Here is an 18,066-nt window from a genome sequence, read left to right as displayed (position 1 = left end):
TAATTGGAGAACTAATCAGAAATACTGCAGACATATTTCCCCCGGATCAAGATACCACACTTGACCCTCCCCAGCTGTGTAGTAATGGAGGTTGTTCTTTCAAGTCATGGACTGGAGCGTGAAAGGAGGTGGGGGATCTTTCCTCACAGGAATGTTGGCAGGTATTCTGTAATATCCCCAAACCCCAACTTTCTGTTCTTATTCATTGGCCTCGCTAAAGAAAGTGAGGGAGTTAGGGTAAATTCAAAGAATAAAAGGATATTCATTCACCAGAAAAATTAAAACCCCACACAGAAAGGCGCGGATGTAAACTCGGGACCTCTGTGCTGAGGCGATTTGATTTGAGCGGGACGATGCCTCCCCCTTGTGGTCTTAATGGGAAAACATAGAAATAATCGGCGTCCTCGCTTCCTTGACCCTCCTCCCCCTCATCATTTACATACATGCTCTTCAGCTTCGGTCGAGGCAAAGAGCTGGCAGCCTTTCGAGAGTTCCCTGACACACGCACGCACAAAGACACGCACATTTATCGGCCCTTCGACGAGCGTGTCGGGGACATGATGGTTGTGTCAGCACGGAGCTGGCTCGCCAACGAGGGAGGAAAACATTTCATCCTGGTAGAAGGACCTTTGTCAACTTTTTTTTCAGTGTCTTGACGAGTTAAACATTGAACTGTATTTGCCTTCGTGTCTGTAGATGATGTGGTTAGGAACGAACTCCTGGCTCTTTGTCAAAACTTTCCTGATGTACTGCAATGGACAGCAGTATCACTACCTATACAAGATGCTCGGGGTAAGCGCGCGCACACACACACACAGACACACAAACACACACACACACACTGAGGCAGGAATTTCATGCCTGCGGGGCCATGTGAGCTTTACTGTAATTGTTGTCACAAGTTCCTGGCATTGTGTCTGTGTTTTTTTTTTTATCCACAATCTAAATCACCTCTGACATTATCTGATTAGGTATATTTTTTTACAAAAGTGGATGAAGAAAAACACAAAAACAAACAAACAAATTGAAAATCTAACCCAAATCCATGCAGGATTTATGTATTTATCATATTTATTTTTGACGGGGGAGGGGGGGGGGTAAGACATGGCAGCGAGCAACATGCGTGAGCTATTCGTGTGCAGCCTGACTGGTTGGGAATCAAGGGGAGGGGGTGCAGGGGGGCAAGTCTGGGCATGCTGCTTCTTTCCACTGAATGACTTGACAAAAGGTCTTAAGTAAATGTGTACACACATTTGCGATTCGATGCTCTATCCATTGTGAAATGATTTGAAACGCAAATAAAAAATGACTTCAGATTCACCTGCCTGGTGTGTGTGTTGGTGTGCGTGTGTGTGTTCGTGCATGCATTTAAGATCTTTCTGGATTTCCCTGAATGCTTTTATCATCAGTTGTGTTTTTTTCTGTTTGCATAAATCCTTAAAATGAAAAAAAAATAAGACTACAGAAGTATAACATCATGATTATCTTCACTTTTAATCCAAAATGTCCATGGCAAAGAAATGCCTCTGCTTGCTACTTCTTTGATATGTGTACCTGTATGAGCCACATCAATTGTATTGTCATCAAAAGCAGCTCTAATAACAAGAGACGGCACCAACAGAGTACTCAGGAAATGCCTTTAAACACGCAGACTGACTCAGAACCGAAGGACTGCATAAAAAATAAACTAATTACTGATGAACGCCTGGTTGTGTGGGGCCAGATTACACACCTGAAAACCCTCAGGTGCCACTTGAAGTAAATAGCACAGCTTGCACTCTGGTCAGGTAATCCAGAATCCATCCGACGAAAACAAATTTATTTTATCCAGCAATTATTCACAGGGACACTGGAGTCTATCTTAGTTTGAGAGGTCCACTGATGACCAGTTTAATCTCATAACTGACTATGAGAAAGACAGACGACCGTCTCAGGGTCCATTGTGACTTGCCCTGAAAAAAAACACAATCGACTGCTTTTTAACTTGTTTTTTAATGCAATGACCAATTCTGACAATTTACAGCAGGGGTGTCCAAAGTCGGTCCTTGAGGGCCGCTGTCCTGCCTGTTTTCCAGCTCTCCCAGGAGCAACACACCTGATTCAAATGATCAGCTCATCAGCCAGCTCTGAAGCATCATCAAAATGGTCCTGATGATTTGAATCAGGTGCGTTGCTCCTGGGAGAGCTGGAAAACTGGCAGAACGGCGGCCCTCGAGGACCGACTTTGGACACCCCTGATTTACAGGAACACAGCCAAACAGCAACGGACGTCCCGTTATGATAAATACATATATGGCAATAAAAATCAAGCGTAAGAAACCTTAGACTCTCTTCTTTCATCAAACCTTAGACTCTCTTCTTTTATCAGAAAAAAATATTTTTTTTAATCTTAATTCCTAAAATATATGGGTCTGGGGTTATCTGAGCTTGAAATGTGGGTGGCTGTACAAAATGCAATACAAACATTGATTTATATAGAGCTTTAACAACAACTGACGCTGTAACAGAGCGCTAACATGGAAAAATGGGAAATCCTGCCCCCTCGTGGAAGGGAAAAACATTGCCAGTGGTCCGACAAGTGCTTTATCTGCACCCCCGCAAGGAAAACCAAAACCCAAACAAATTCAGGAATAGCGCTCCACATCACACTTTTCAATTCCCAAATAAATTCGGGAATGGCAGCGAATGAGTTAATTTTTTGGGGGGAAGAAATTCTGCTTCACAAAATTTGGAGTTACAATCAAGGCTTTGACCTTTTAGTATCAGCCCTTTGGATATTCTTCCCGTGCTTATCTGTGTTTTCCTTCGATACTCACTTTATTTTCACTGTTGGCCAAAGATGTTTAAGGTTAAATGAAGGCCAAAGTTGTGTGAGTGACAACCCATCCACAGTGTTTCCACGCTCTTTCACCAAAATGCGTCGTTATAGACTTCAACTCAGCCGTGACCTTGAACTGGCTAAGCACTAGAAAATGATCGGATGGATGGATGAACAGCTTTCAATGGTCATTGAAAATGTTGTTAAGTCGTACATTAATTAAAGCCCTTCCCAGTATGTCCACAAAAACACGTCTAAAAAAAGCGTCTATCGAAAGCACAGGAACTTGCATCACAGTGTGTGTATATGTGTGTGTGTGCGTGTGTACGCGCACTTCTGTGTTTTCCTCCAGGTTGGACTTTGCATCAGCAGGGCTTCTGCGTCCGTGCTGAACCTAAATTGCAGCCTGGTGCTGTTGCCTATGTGTCGCACTCTTCTTACGTTTGTTCGAGGAACACACACGGTAACAAGCGTCTTTTTTTTAATGCATCTGTATTAAATTTGTGACATTTTCCGTCGTTGCTCACTGGATAATAGACACATCAGAATGACATAATGTGACATAATGTCTTTTTACATTACTTAGTAATTAAAACAACTGTCGAAGATGGGTTGACATCACCAACAAGCTATTTGTAAAATTAATTACACAAGGTCGTGTATAATAGATCATTTTGTGATCTTGAATGATGTTCTCTGACAACTAATTGTTTCATCTGCAATAACTGCTGTTTGTTCATTTACCCCCACTCAAGGTATCAAGCAGAAAGACCCGACGTCTGCTGTACAAGAGCAAGACCTTTCACGTGGCCTGTGGAGTTGCCATCTGCATCTTCTCTGGTAAATCCACAACAGCAAAACGATGAGAACACATTCGCTATGTGTGCCGTATTTGCTTGAATGCATAACTGAATCCATGTCGGATTAGCATTCCTGCTCTACCGACTGCCTTTCACTCCAACTGATGGGTGTGTGCTCTCAATTTTCGGTGTGTGTGTTCAAGCGAGTCTTCTCCGTGGCATCATTGTCGCTCCTTCAGTGTCATTCCTACAGTGCGTGGTAGTGTGCATCCGTCCGATGTCTTCAATGAAAATGTGCTTTTTTTTGTAGCTGAACTGGGTATATACTGCTCTTACAATTAGACTTTACATGTCCAGAAGCTACTGATGACATAATTTGAATAGTAGTTTAAAAAATATTTATTATCGTGTAATTTACTTTGGATGCTGTTTTTTTTTCTTCAAAACAATCATTCTTCGAGTAGATGTGATCTAAGAGAAAAGCAAAACCAATACTCAAGAAGAATGCATGCAAATCAAGTTCATTTGTGTAAATCCTCTCAGAACACTTTTTATTTTACTTCCCTAAAGAGGACAAGCCAAGGCAAAAAAGATCCACGGTTATGTTGAGCTATCGCAGTATGTATGTAAACGTTACAAATGGAACAGCCGTGAAACAGCAGTTCTTCCTCATATAATTTTGACTCGTGTATGGTGAATCGATGCAGCTGGCAAACCAGGAGGCAAATGGCAAATTCCTGCAACCCCAAATAGAAACTCTGTCAGTGTTCATTGTGGTTGTCTTGCCAGATTGATATTTCACTCTTTGCGATACTAAAAAGCTAAAAACCAGGTGTAATAATATCCCATTCTATAAGGGTCTTGGCTTAAATGTGCATTTCATTGTTTTCATGAATGAAAATTGGATTCCATGAGCAAGGTGTGAACAAAGTCTCCTGCCGGCTTTATGTCGCCGTTTCAGTCTGGGAATGTTCCGCCATTGTTCCACATTGGAGCATCCCCCCAAGGGTTGTCTTCATGGTAAATTTTTGATGTTTTCCTCATTTTCAATATGATCCTCTTGAAGAAACGTCTGAGCTTAGGAACGAGAACATAAACCCATTGATCCAAGTCGGATGATGAGGGAATGTTCTTACGGGCCAGGAGCTGTGAGATGCTCTTGCTCCAGGTGAAGTACCTTCTCGATTCTTCTCTCTTGTCAACATCTAACGATCGCTCTGGATAAAACTTTTCTGGAAAACGTTAAAAGTGAAAAAAATAACAGGCAGAAATTACCCCTCCTTTTTTATGTCGCCATGTTCATAAAAATGCAAAAAAGGTTCATGTTAAAAATAGATTAAAACAAACGAATTAGAGAAATGTGTGCATGTGAGGTTGATCTTTAGTAGGTGTTAGCAAGACTTTTATTTTGAAACAATAGACCCCAAACAAATTGGGGAGACTAAACAAATTCTCAAAGAAAGACTTTATCAACATCGCAGGGATAATACTAGTGGGCCTCAATCGTCAGTACATATGCACCTAAAAGCTAGCAATCCCTCATTTGACGACAATGAGGTTAAAATCTTAGCGAAAGAACATAGATGGTTTGAAAGGGGAGTAAAAGAAGAAATTTTCATAAAACAACTAAATCCTTCATTAAACCGGTTTGGTGGGGTGAGGTTCAATTTGGATCGTTCGTACAACAGCCTACTTAAGCACAATAGGATTAGGAATACTGATGAGGTGATACCGGTGGAAGTGGGGCATTCAGGCAAGTCGTTAGTCAGACAATCGGAACAATCAGTGGAGTGGCAGGGAGTAGTCCTCTGCTCCCCCCAACCTGACAGCAGGGACCTATCATAGCAGAGTCCGGCACCGCCATGTCTCGACAGTAGGGATATATAAATAGGGCCTAAACTACCAATAAGACTTTAGTTTGCTGAAGAAGTGTCTTGGATAAGAAGCGAAACATCCGACACCTTCTGAAACTCTCTTCTTTCATCAAAAAAAAAGTTAATTCCTAAATTATATTTTTATAATATATATAATTTAATCGTCCCACAATGGGGAAATTTGCAATTGGTTTATATAGCGCTTTAACAACAGCTGAAGCTGGAACAAAGCGCAAACATGGAAAAAAAGGAAATGCTTTTTTTGAAGAGAAAAAAACATTGCCAGAGGCCTGGCCAGGGCTTTATCGGCACCCAAACAAGAAAATACAAAACCTGTAACATTCGGGAATTGTGCTCTGTCATATTTTCAATTCCCGAATACATTCGTAAATGGCAGTGAATGAGTTAACACTGCATCAATTACACACACACACACACACACACACACACACACACACACACACACACACACACACACACACACACACACACACACACACACACACACACACACACACACACACACACACACACATGCACGTGCACTCTTCCTCAAGGCAAAGGTCTTCTAATAGAGAAATTCCAATGTTGTGAGACAAAAGATCATGAGAACACAAAAGGTGGTGGGGGAGGAGTGAGGGGGTGAAATATGAGTGAGGAGCCGCGGTACGACAGAGTGTGTTGAGTGGGAATGTGTGAGGATATGCTTTGGAGAAAAAGGACCCTTGTGTCTCACGATTATAGCCTCTAATACCATCAGCTGTTAAATGGCTGCATGGCGAGCCGATGAAGTCAGGGGGACTATGCGCGTCTGTTTGTAATTGCACACGAGTGAGTCAGGAAGACTTTTTGCTGACTTTCTGCTGATTAGACAAGGATGTTTGTGTTTGACTGTCCAATACTGATTTAGTAGGACCTTCAAATGTGGTGTCTCCGTGTCTGTTTGCGCCTCGGCTGATCTTGAGAGTGAGCGTTCTAAAACATGTTTGCATAATTTTCTTGTTCTAGTTGTTCATGTGTCTGCCCACCTTGTAAACGTTATGAACTTCAGTGGCAGCTACTCAGAAGACTTTCCGGCTCTTAATTTTGCTCGCTACAAAGGGGAGGTGAGAAAAAAACATACTTTATGATCAGATCATGAGACAAATTGCATATGTACATAATCCCAAATCCTCATCCCTCCAAACCAAAAAGGTTCATGAGTTAAATGACAATGGTCACATTTCCAAAAGACACATCTGCCACCATTTAAAACCAACAAAAAAACTAACAAATAATGTGACACAACACAAATGACACACAGTCATTCAATCTTAAGCACCTTTCTCCACCCTTTTTGTTGTATGAAGCAGTTCTAGATGAAAGTGAGGATCAAAGCGTCCTTTTCACCAGTAGATCAGGGACGTCATGGTGGAATGTGCACGTCTACAACAAGCTAAATGTTGAAAGCAAACACGAAGATGTAGTATGATGAAAAAAGATTATCTCACATCTCCTGTCCCACGTAAATCCGCTTCAATTCCAAGCCGCGACAGTTCCACATTTGAACGAGGATGTGGGCCTATCCCATAATATTGTTAAAAGCCATCTCATGGGGGGTGGCCATTTTGCTACTTTCTGTTATCTGAAAGTGACATCACATTTACACATGGCTCAAATACGGCTTAACTCATATTCCGCAATATTCATCAGAATGTTGCGTTTTGGCCAGTAGAATAGATAAGTTTTGAGTTGACTTGTTGGCAAATAAAGCTCGTTGTCATGACAAGACAATTGTTGATATTTTGATTGTCGTTGTCTGCCTAGGACCCAATGCGAATTATTCTGACCACAGGTAAGATAATACTGTAATGTATTTTGTTTTTTCATGGACATCAAAAATATTTTTCAACTTATCGGCACTGATTGCTTCTCTGATTAAATTTCAGTTCCGGGCATTACCGGTGTTTTATTGGTTGTCATCCTTTTCCTGATGTTTACATCTTCCTCCTACTGCGTGAGGTAAGTCATCATGACAGCATAACCCCACCCCACCCCACGCTCTAAATTTTTTGCAAATTCAGGATTACGTCTCATCCGTATGTCTATGCTGACTGGTCTGTCTCCACTTTGTCGCGCTGTCGCTGATGACTCGCCGCTGCTGTTGCCGAGCAAATCTTGACTAACTGCTTCACTCATGGCACTGTCTTGACGAAAGGTCACAGTGGGTCAATCACTCTCCATGTGTGTCCATGTGTCTAAGTGTATTCTCTTTACTGCCTTCAGCAAAGACAGAGGCTAAGAGGAATCTCCAGTGTACTCAAGGACACAGATAAGGGTTGTGAAAAATGAACCGAGTCATGGGAGGATGCCCCGCAAAACAATGTTGAGTACCCCACGTCATTACTCATAGTCATCCAGTCTTTATTGTCGCGTATTGTTTTTGTACTTGTCTTAAATTATTGACACGAATTGAATATCAATGTTGTTGAAAATCGAAAATACTCCCTCAAGTAAATACGGGCTTGGGTTGAGACGTTTATTGGCAGCGTGTAGAAGATGAAAGAACATGGCTCCGAGCTTCTAAAGAAGCTGAATTCAAAGTGGTGACTGGAGTGTTTGAAATGGCCATTGTGAGTGGTGTTTATGGGCTGTGGGGGTCATTGTGTTTAATGACCCCTCTAATATTGACCTCTGATGTCTTGCTTAGTCAGGCTCTGAGCCGGGAGTCTGTGCATCTGCTCGTGAACAAACTCATCTCGCTTTCTTCTTTTTGCTGTCTTTGCTTTTTTTTCCCCTCCCTCCTCTTTGTCCCTCGTTCAGCTTTTTGATCCCCCGCGCGAAAACAGCTGTTCTGTAATTGACCAATTATATTTCAAATAATTTCTTGGAAACACAACATTAACCATTGCCCTTTGAATTATTTCAGAATATATAACTATGAGATCTTCTGGTATACACACAACCTCTTCATCATCTTCTATCTCATTCTGATGGTGCACATGGTCGGGTAGGTATTAGATGATATCAGACCAGTAATCGTAACACAACCTGTGTCTTATTCTACTTTCTTACTCAAAAAAAGAATGTACAAATAACCACCAACAAAACCATGCATCTCTTTGTCACTGACAGTTTTTAATTTCTCAAAACCACTTAACGAATCAATTGCACATGGACACTAATAGCACATTGGAACCAATCTTCTATTTTTATGTCTCTCATACTACAACATAATACTTGATTTGGTTTAATGTTTAAAACTAGTTGACCTAAAGCAAAAAAAAAAAACTAACATAAATTGATCGGCATATTTTCTTCTGAAAAGAGGAGTTTTAAAATATCAGACCAACATAGAGGCCCATCCTCCTGGATGCTTACCAGACAATCACAGCCGTGCAGAAGAACAAGGCGAGGAACTAGAGAAACGTGAGCAAGAGGAAATCCCATGCAAGGCAGAGGCTCACTTCCAGCCCCACTACCCACAGGTGTGTGTGTGTGTATATGTACGTACACCACGGTATGTCCCTGAATGTATTTGCACATGGTCGTTAAGCGAAAAGGTGTCGCCATAAAATACCCTGTAAAGCCTCCTCATGCTTAAGAGGGACTGTGAACAATTAGGCTGCAACATGTACACATCTAAAAATAAGAATAGGTAACAGCACGCGCGTGTGTGTGTGTGTGTGTGTGTGTGTGTGTGTGTGTGTGTGTGTGTGTGTGTGTGTGTGTGCGCGTGTGTGTGTGTGTGTGCGCGCGCATGTGCGTGTGTGCGCGTGTGTGTGTGTCCAAACAGACATGGCTGTGGGTGTCGGGTCCTCTGTGTCTCTACTGTGCAGAGCGCCTGTACCGCTATATCCGCAGCAGTGATCCGGTTACCATAGTGACCGTCATCAGACATCCCTGCGATGTCATCGAGTTACGAATGCTTAAGAAGAACTTTAAAGCTCGTCCGGGGCAGGTAAGATGTATGTTTGGTTACATCTCAAGGCAGCTTGATCTCTTAGTTTCTCAATTTCAACTCATTCCTCTCCTCTCACAGTATATTGTCCTCAACTGTCCCAATGTCTCGTCATTTGAGAACCATCCTTTCACGCTAACGGCGGTAAGAATGCAACACAACTTCGACATGTTTCCGACATGCGGTCTTAAAAACGCACAGGGATATATCTCAGTGGCTGGCCATGCATGCCACTCCGAGGCCTCCAGTTGTGTTACGTCTGAATCAATCAGCTGTGAGCGTGGTGTGATTGACTACACGTACACTAGAGGGTGCCGTTGGCCACGAAATAACTTGTGACTTGAAGAAATTTCAGAGATACTTTAAATATATATTAAATACATTAAAGTTTTCTAATTTGGACTATGAATGTGTGAATCGTTGATAACCTCATAAAACTGCATATTATTTGCTATTTTTGCGAGCTTTGGAGCTGTCCAACCTTTCTTAATGATGTCCATCAATTCTTGAAAAGTCCGTCTTGAAAATGGCTTTAACAGTACATCTGCAACCAAATCCATTTCTTCTCCTCCTTCAGCCATTGTGGGTTGACAAAACCGCTATTAAATCAACACAATATATTTGCTTATGCAGCTCGCTACATATGCAGTGTGCTAGCTCTGGCCAGTATGCTCTTCACTAGCGGCTCATGATACTATGATTGGCGAGTGACTAGCCAATCATGTGACTAGCCAATCCTAGTTTGTGAAAACTCCGACGTTGCCAGCGCCTTCCAGCAGGCCTTGGGTTGCGAACTCAAACTCAGATTGGTTAGAGCAACAGTTTGATCAACACATTTAATGCGACTGGGCACACAGACGTGATTGTGAAGACATGCAGGAAGATTTCTGACCCTGTTAACAAATGATGGCTGAAATGGGATTGGTTAAATGCTTAAATACGAAAACATCTGGAAGCAGCACATCAGGGGAAAAGCAATGAAAGGAAGCTGAAAGACAATTTGGAGTTATTTAATTAGAATTCATGGACAAAATATAAATCACATTAGTCTATGATTCTTATATTTTTAGGCCAGCAGAAAAGACCTTGCAGGCCCTGATGGGCCTTCACTGATATATCCCCATGTTCCCATTTCGGTGCACCATCAAAGTGCCTCATTTTATTCATTTTTTAACATGTCCCGTACTACTTTGCCCCCTCTGCAACTTGAACTCACTTTAATGATAGTAAGGGATTCTTGTAATTTGGCCGCACACATCGTTTGTAGGGATGCTGGGAATGCGCACACACGCTCACGCACGCTCACGCACGCTCACACACACACACACACACACACACACACACACACACACACACACTCGCTAGTGGGAATAACTCTTACAGAGAGCAGACGGACCCTGAGGCCAGGATCTGCTAACCGGAAGGAGTGCATGTGTATCCATCTGTGTGTGGGTGTAATTCACCAGGATTAATGGGAAAACATGTTGCTTTGGAAAGCTATTTGCACATGCTTTTTATTTGTGTGCAAATGTTTTATAGTACTCTCCAGCAACTGAGTCTGTACGAAGAGAGAGAGAGAGAGTGTGTGTCTTTGTGTGTCTTTGTCTTTCTTTGTGATTCACTGTCTGCTTTCTAACTTTGCAGTGTCCCACAGAGAACAAAGAAACGTTCTGCATTCATCTTAGGGTCGTCGGAGACTGGACTGGTGAGTGTATCTCCTCCACACACATTGTGTGCTGTTACCTATTCTATTTGTGTGTGCGCGCGCGTGACCCTGCCAGTATTCTATGGATGTTAATTGTTAACCTTGAGGCTCTTGCTGTTTTATTGTCATGTCAGAAATCGTCCTACAACCTTGGATTGTGTGCCTCATGTTCCGCTGTGAGGACCAATCTTTTTGTTGTTATTTTGAGTTGTTTTTGCACTATCCATGTTGCGCTATCAGGCCAGTGTGAGACATACACACATGGATCTCTTCTAAGCTTACAAAAATATAAAGAAAGCAAATCGCACGTGAAATAAATGTGTTGTTTCTACATGCAATGCATCACGGCCAACCCAGGTGGGAGCAGGCTGTTTCCTGTGGGAGGCTGCGACAAATGCAAAGTTGTGTTGTTTCCACATGGCATTTGCTTTGAGAACACACTGGCGGAAGTCGGTTTGTTTGGATTAGCTGTTGAATTGGCCACGATGACGTGAAAGGAAACATTCTACGAAAAATGTCAAGAATCTTTCGCCTTACTATACATGGACAGACCAGGCCGTTTTTAGTCTGAAAAAATAAACGACGATCTATAATAAGGCGTTTTAAGGCCGAAAAAACGACCATGAACAGTAATGCGTTTTTAGCCCCCAAAAAAATACCATGTATCGTAAGGCGATTTTGACCCGAAAAAAATGACCATGTGTAGTGAGGCGTTTTTAGTTCAAAAAATAGACCACGTATAAGGCGTTTTCATGTCGAAAAAAACGACCATGTGTAGTAAGCCGTTTTACCCAGAAAAAAATGACCATGATTTAGCCATAACAAAACAACAATGTATAGTAAGTCATTTAGCTACAAAAAAAAAAAAAAAACGACCATGTATTGTAAGCTGTTTTTAGGCCGAAAAAAAAATGACCATGTATATATAATACGCCGTTTTTTTGTCCGAAAAAAAGGACCATGTATAGGAAGGCGATTTTAGCCTAAAAAAACAACCATTTCTTGTAAGGTGATTTTAGCCCGAAAAAAAGCAACCATTTATAGTAAGGCATTTTTAGCTGAAAAAACACAACCATGTATAGAAAGCCGTTTTTAGCACTGAAAAAAAACATCATGCATATAGAAACGCATTTTTACCCCCCCAAAAAAAACAAGCACACAGTGGTGTACCGTCAGGGCCTGCAAGGCCTTCTCTGTTGGCCTAAAAATATCTGAATCATAGACTGATGTTAATTATATTTTATCCATGAATTCTTACTAAATAATTCCAAATGGTCTTTCAACTTCCTTTCATTGCTTTTTCCTTGTTATGCTGCTTCCAGACGTGTGTTTTCGTATTTTAGCATTAAACCAATCACATTTCAGCCATTATTTGTTACCAGGGTCAGAAATCTATCTGGTGTAGTTGTAGCTGCAGTAAAGGCTGTATAGTCATAAAATCGTTGGATTGATTCAGACGTAGCACCACTGAAGGCCTAGGTGTGAAATGCACAGCTAGCCACTGATAAAGATACATCCAATAAAACACATTGCAATCATGTGTTTTGTTGCCTCCCAATAATACCTTCTTTTATTGAGGCGAACAAAATAATTATTTTCTTTTTATCTTCAGAGCGCTTTACGCAGATGTTACTTCCTGACCTTACGAGAGACTTGGACATCCTCCCTGTGGTGCATCAGAGAATATACCCCAAGTATGTGTGTGTCTGTGCGTGTATCAGAATCAGAAAACCTTTAATCGTCCCACTATGGGGAAATTTGCAGTGTGTGTATGTGTATGTGTTAGTGCGTGCGTGCATTTGTGTGTGTGTGTGTGTGTGTGTGTGTGTGTGTGTGTGTGTGTGTGTGTTTATGTGGGTGTTTGTGTGCATGTGTGTTTGTGTCCGCACGTTATAGAGAGGGGGTGGGGAGTGAATTCCCATACAAGTTTCAAATCACATTGAGGTGAAAGATCCTGGCCCGCCCACTGACCCTCTGTTCTTCCTGTTCGGAGTGTGTGAAAAGCTTACGTCGGACGTGAATGGGAGTCTTTTTGCAGTTCACACTTTCAAAACTGTAAGCAATGGTTATCGAGAAAGAAAAAGACACATATCTATTCCTATTGGCCTTAATCAACAAACTCAACAAACTAAGCTTTCGGAGAAATACGCATATATTGTATATATATATTATGAATATTCTTGAGGATTTTTTTCCACACGTTTCCAGTTATTCTCATATGTCTTCAAAAAGACTGCCCCAGAATTATCGTATAAAAAAGTCATTCTTAGAGACAGAAAAGCAATGGGAATTCTAAGGGCTTGTTATGAACTCATTCACTGCCATTCACAAATGTTTTCGGTAATTGAAAATATGACGTAGAGCGCCATTCCCGAATTTGTTTGGGTCTTACTGTTTCATGCTTGGGTGCCGATAAAGCGCTGGCCATGGCCTCTTTCAATGTTTCTTCCTTTTCACAGGGTGGTAGCATTTTCCTTTTTTCCATGTTAGCGCTTTGTTCCAGCTTCAGCTGTTGTTCAAGCACTGCATAAACCAATGTGTATGTATTGCATTGTATTTTGGACAGCTACCCTCTTTCAAGCTTATATAACTTCAGACACACATAATTTAGGAATTTACTCTTTTTTTTCTGATGAAAGAAGAGTCTAAGGTTTCTAAGGTTGGATGTTTATGTCGTACTAAAACTCAATATTCTGTAGGTCCTGGAATTCAAGTTAAAATGACCAAAAAACACATTTTAGCACGTCTAGAAGTGAATGAGTTAAAAAAGGAATATATTTTTAATTTCACAGTCTCGTCATTGATGGTACAATTACCATAAGTGACGAGACTGTGATCTTGATTTAAGTTCCAAAAAGTGCATCCTGAAAAACACATTTATTTGACGAGCAAAAGTTAAAGAATATCGAGTTCCACAGCACTTATTACAGAAAAAATGAACCCAATGAACTCTTTTTTAGCTTTGTAGTTTCACAAGTGTATGTGCACACGCACAGAACAACATGATGGGATTTCAGACGCAGGATGTTTTTCTGAGCCACATGTACTTAACAGAAAGTAGGAAGTCCAATCAATTGCATCTTGTGTTCCATTTTGCGGTGTACATTTATGTCGCATGCACGTGTATGTACAGGCTTTATGTGGACGGTCCGTTTGGAAGTCCTTCCGAGGAAGTGTTCAACTACGACGTCAGCCTTTGCGTGGCGGGTGGAATCGGGGTGACGCCGTTCGCCTGTGTCCTGCATGCTCTTCTGTGAGTGTTCCCGACTACATCTCACCAACTGTGGAGATTGGTTTCAGCTGCTTTTTGAATGTTTCTGCTTGCTCTTTCCTCCTACAACGCGGCCCCAGTGACGGCTGGATGGGGTTCAGGTTGAGGAGGTTATACTTTGTGTGGGTCTGCAGGGAGCTGCAGTCGTTTTACTGGTTTGCCGAGCTGCTGTCTACCCTACATCATAAGGTTGGCTTCCCCACGCACTTTATGAACAACACAGATTTAGCCGCCAGTAGCATTCAAGTGGTTGTAACTCTTTTTGAATGACTTGACAAGAGACCGTTCCACTAAGAACAGATGAACGACTTGTCCCAAGCTGTCTGGACTTGTCTGTCGAAAAGGTCACTGAAGGTTTCTCAGGATTTCAAGGGGCCGCTGCCAAGGGCTTAGTGATGTGTAATAAGATTCATGACTTGTTGGACGCCAACACCTATGGATCTAAATAGATGAATCCAAAATAGAATAATTAGCCTATAGCTCACTTGACGGTGGCAATAACTCCCCGCGTCAATAAATGTGTGCCGGGTCACTGGAATCGCACAGGGAAAAACGCCTCGGGCAATGCCCAGGATGTCCAGGAAACGTCATTCATTCATTCATTCATTCATTTAATTTATTTATTTATTCATTCATTCATCAATTTACTTATGCATCCATTTATTTATTTATTGATTTATTTGTTTATCCATTGTTATATCCATTTATTTATTTATCCATTGTTATATTTATTTATTTAATTGTGTATTTTTTTATTCATTCATTTATTCGTTTGTCAATTTATTTATTTATTTGTCCATTTATTTATTTATGCATTCATTTGTCTATTTATGTAGTTATGTGTTTATTTATTTATCCATTTATAGATCCATCTTTGTATTTATGTGTTTGTTTGTTATTTTTGTTTTATTTTTATGTATTTTTAACATCCGCCTCGAAAGTACCTTACGGGACAAAAAAATGTTTATTATGAACGAGAAAAATGTAAATTGTAAGAATTGTTCTGATTTCCTGAGTTTGATAAAATTCTTAAAATCCTTCTTCTGGATTTCGATCTTCCCAACTGAATCAATCGGTTTTGAGGTCAGCGAGATAAAGAGTGGAGAATCACTTTGTCTTCTAATCATGTTTAAATTATTGTGCATAGAAAGACCGTTATTGTATTTTCCTGTAATTGGAAGGACAGCCTTTATAATGAAGGAAATCAACAGTGGGGGTTCTGCCGCCATCAGGTGGATACTAGTGGACATCACAACGGAATTAAATGAAGCCTCTTGCCATGAAAATGTACTTTTTTGTCATCTAGTTATGGCGTGAAAACAAACCTGACTACTTGAACCTGAAACTGTACATCAGTCAGGCAGACAAGCTTCAGGTAAGTGACACACAGGTAAACACAAAACCCACACACACCCACGTTACCATCCCGAAATTAAAGGGGCACATGCAATGTAGATGGCAGCGCAGGGACGACTGCATGATTTAATTTTTTTCTGCTAGGGCTAAAAGAGGGCTTCCACCCTACAGTGGGGCCGCTGAGAAAACAGTATTTCAATCGATTTTCAAGTATGAAATAAAGTTATGGAGGTGCCAAACTGATCTTGCAGATATTTCTTGCGGCCCTCCCCTAATCCTCAGTGAAGTGCCATTTCTGCTCGCCAAAAGACTATGGTCGAGATATTCCTTAACACATACGTAAACCGAAATCTGAACCGGCGTATGTTGTAATTAATTAATTATTAATTAATTAGTGAATCGATTTGTTTATCCGTCTGTTTATCAATTTGTCTATCCATCCAACCATCTTGCGGTATCGATTCATCCACCAACCCGTCCATTCACCTAAACCCATCCATCCATCCACCCATTATCCATCCATCCATCCATCCATCCATCCATCCATCCATCCATCCATCCATCCATCCAGGCACCCAACTCATCCATCCACCCAAAACCATCCATTCATCCATCCATCCACCAATCCATCCACCGAAACCCATCCATCTATCAATCCATCCATCCAACCCATCCATCCATCCATCCATCCATCCAAACCCATCATTCCATCCATCCACCCAACCCCATCCATCCGATTATTGGTTTGTTTATTTATTTTCCCTTAAGGGGCTCCCTGAGGAGAAATACCGCCTGCTTGCATCACGACTGCTGGTGGGTCGTCCCAAGTGGAAATTACTCTTTAATGAAATTGGAAGGACCAACAAGCGGTGAGTGCCACAAAGAAAGATCATTTTCATCTCACGTCAAACGTTCATGCTGTCCTCGTGCTCTTATGTGACTTTTCAGAAAACGAGTGGGGGTATTCTGTTGTGGACCAAAAGGCATTTCCAGGACTCTTCACAGACTATGTAACTCAGCTCATTTTCCTGGAACTACTTTTGAATTTAACAAAGAGTCCTTTAGCTGATTGGGCTTCAGCGGGAAACGCGTAGCTCGATTGGATTCAATCACTCGGCATTGAAATTACATTGAGTATGTCAATGTCATGTAGCCACTCTCAAAGGGGACTTGAACATTGGCTATTCACAGACTGACTGTACAGTACTGTACTCATTTCTATGCCCGGTGAGATGGCCTTGGTGCTCTACAGAGGCCCCTTGGAAGAAATAAGCACCCTGAAGTCCACTGGGAAAAGTGAACAGCCCATCTCATGATTAACCACCTCGAACGTGCTTAATTTGTGAAGCTGTGAATGAATTTAGCACCTTTTCTGGATTACAGAGCTATCAAGCCCTACAAGTGATGGCCACAAACACGACTTGATGAGTGTATCATATTTGGGGAGTTTATCACTCTGTGTACATCAACAATGTGTACACAGAATGATGAACTCTGTGGACACAATGATGACCTCTGTGTACACATTGTTGACATGTAATCCTGAAAGAATTGTTTCATCATTCTACATTTCTTTGTTTTACACTTGACACCGGATATACAGCGGTGGATTGAGAGACAAATCAGTTAGTTTTTCAAGATCCGTGATGTCATTGTGAAGATTTCTTTTCAATGACTTGCAGGTACAGTACAAACGTCTCACGTGACTTTTACAGCTGCATATTATGAACGCATTGTGAACTCGACTCATCTTATTCTAAAGTTAGCAGCACTTTGGCAAATACTGAAGACTTCTCTCAAATAAGAGGCTCAAGCCATTGATTGTCTCATTTCAAGTTCAATATCAATTATGCAGAAAAAAAAATAATTAAAGTGTATTTAAAACAAGAAAAGTACCAAGGTGATTTGAGACACAAGTGTTTTGAGTGACAAGCCTGGTCATGGAGTGAATTAAGTTTATTGCTGTACATATCTCAAAGCATCTGGATGAAGGCATAAGTGGCAAAATAAAGAAGAAACTCAATAAATTATATGTGAAACTTTTCAAATCAGTGGTGAAAAATGACACATCATGTGTAGACTCTAATTTCTGTACAAATAAGGACCACAAATAAAATTCGGATCATATCTGATTTTAATGCAGCCACTCACATTTCAGGAGTTTGTGAGAAAACACAGGCATTATGATCAATAAGCACCAGTGGTTTCCTGAGTGTATTCACTCATGTAAAAAAGGTCATTTCCTTACAGGTGGAAGTCATAAATTATCTGACATAATATCCTTTATGTGCCCCAACTAAAC

At 41.1% G+C, this 18,066-nt stretch overlaps 1 protein-coding gene across 1 annotated transcript; it reads left to right on the top strand.

The window, feature by feature from the left end:
* The first annotated feature begins 462 nt into the window (after positions 1–462).
* On the top strand, positions 463–17,829 carry nox4 (NADPH oxidase 4). The gene is made up of 18 exons (XM_089014132.1): positions 463–617; positions 697–792; positions 3,171–3,281; positions 3,574–3,658; positions 6,501–6,598; positions 7,299–7,326; positions 7,421–7,493; positions 8,401–8,481; positions 8,800–8,959; positions 9,268–9,432; positions 9,514–9,576; positions 11,077–11,137; positions 12,750–12,831; positions 14,271–14,390; positions 14,489–14,597; positions 15,715–15,783; positions 16,533–16,633; positions 16,713–17,829. The coding sequence occupies exons 1-18, from the start codon at positions 558–560 to the stop codon at positions 16,831–16,833; spliced, it is 1,683 nt and encodes a 560-aa protein (XP_088870258.1). The 5' UTR covers positions 463–557; the 3' UTR covers positions 16,834–17,829.
* The last annotated feature ends 237 nt before the right edge of the window (positions 17,830–18,066 follow it).

This window comes from Hippocampus bargibanti, linkage group LG14 (genome assembly GCF_051943395.1).
Source record: "Hippocampus bargibanti isolate YZ-2025 linkage group LG14, ASM5194339v1, whole genome shotgun sequence".
NCBI classification, from domain to species: Eukaryota; Metazoa; Chordata; class Actinopteri; order Syngnathiformes; family Syngnathidae; genus Hippocampus; species Hippocampus bargibanti.
This window is presented reverse-complemented; position numbering and strand designations above follow the sequence as displayed.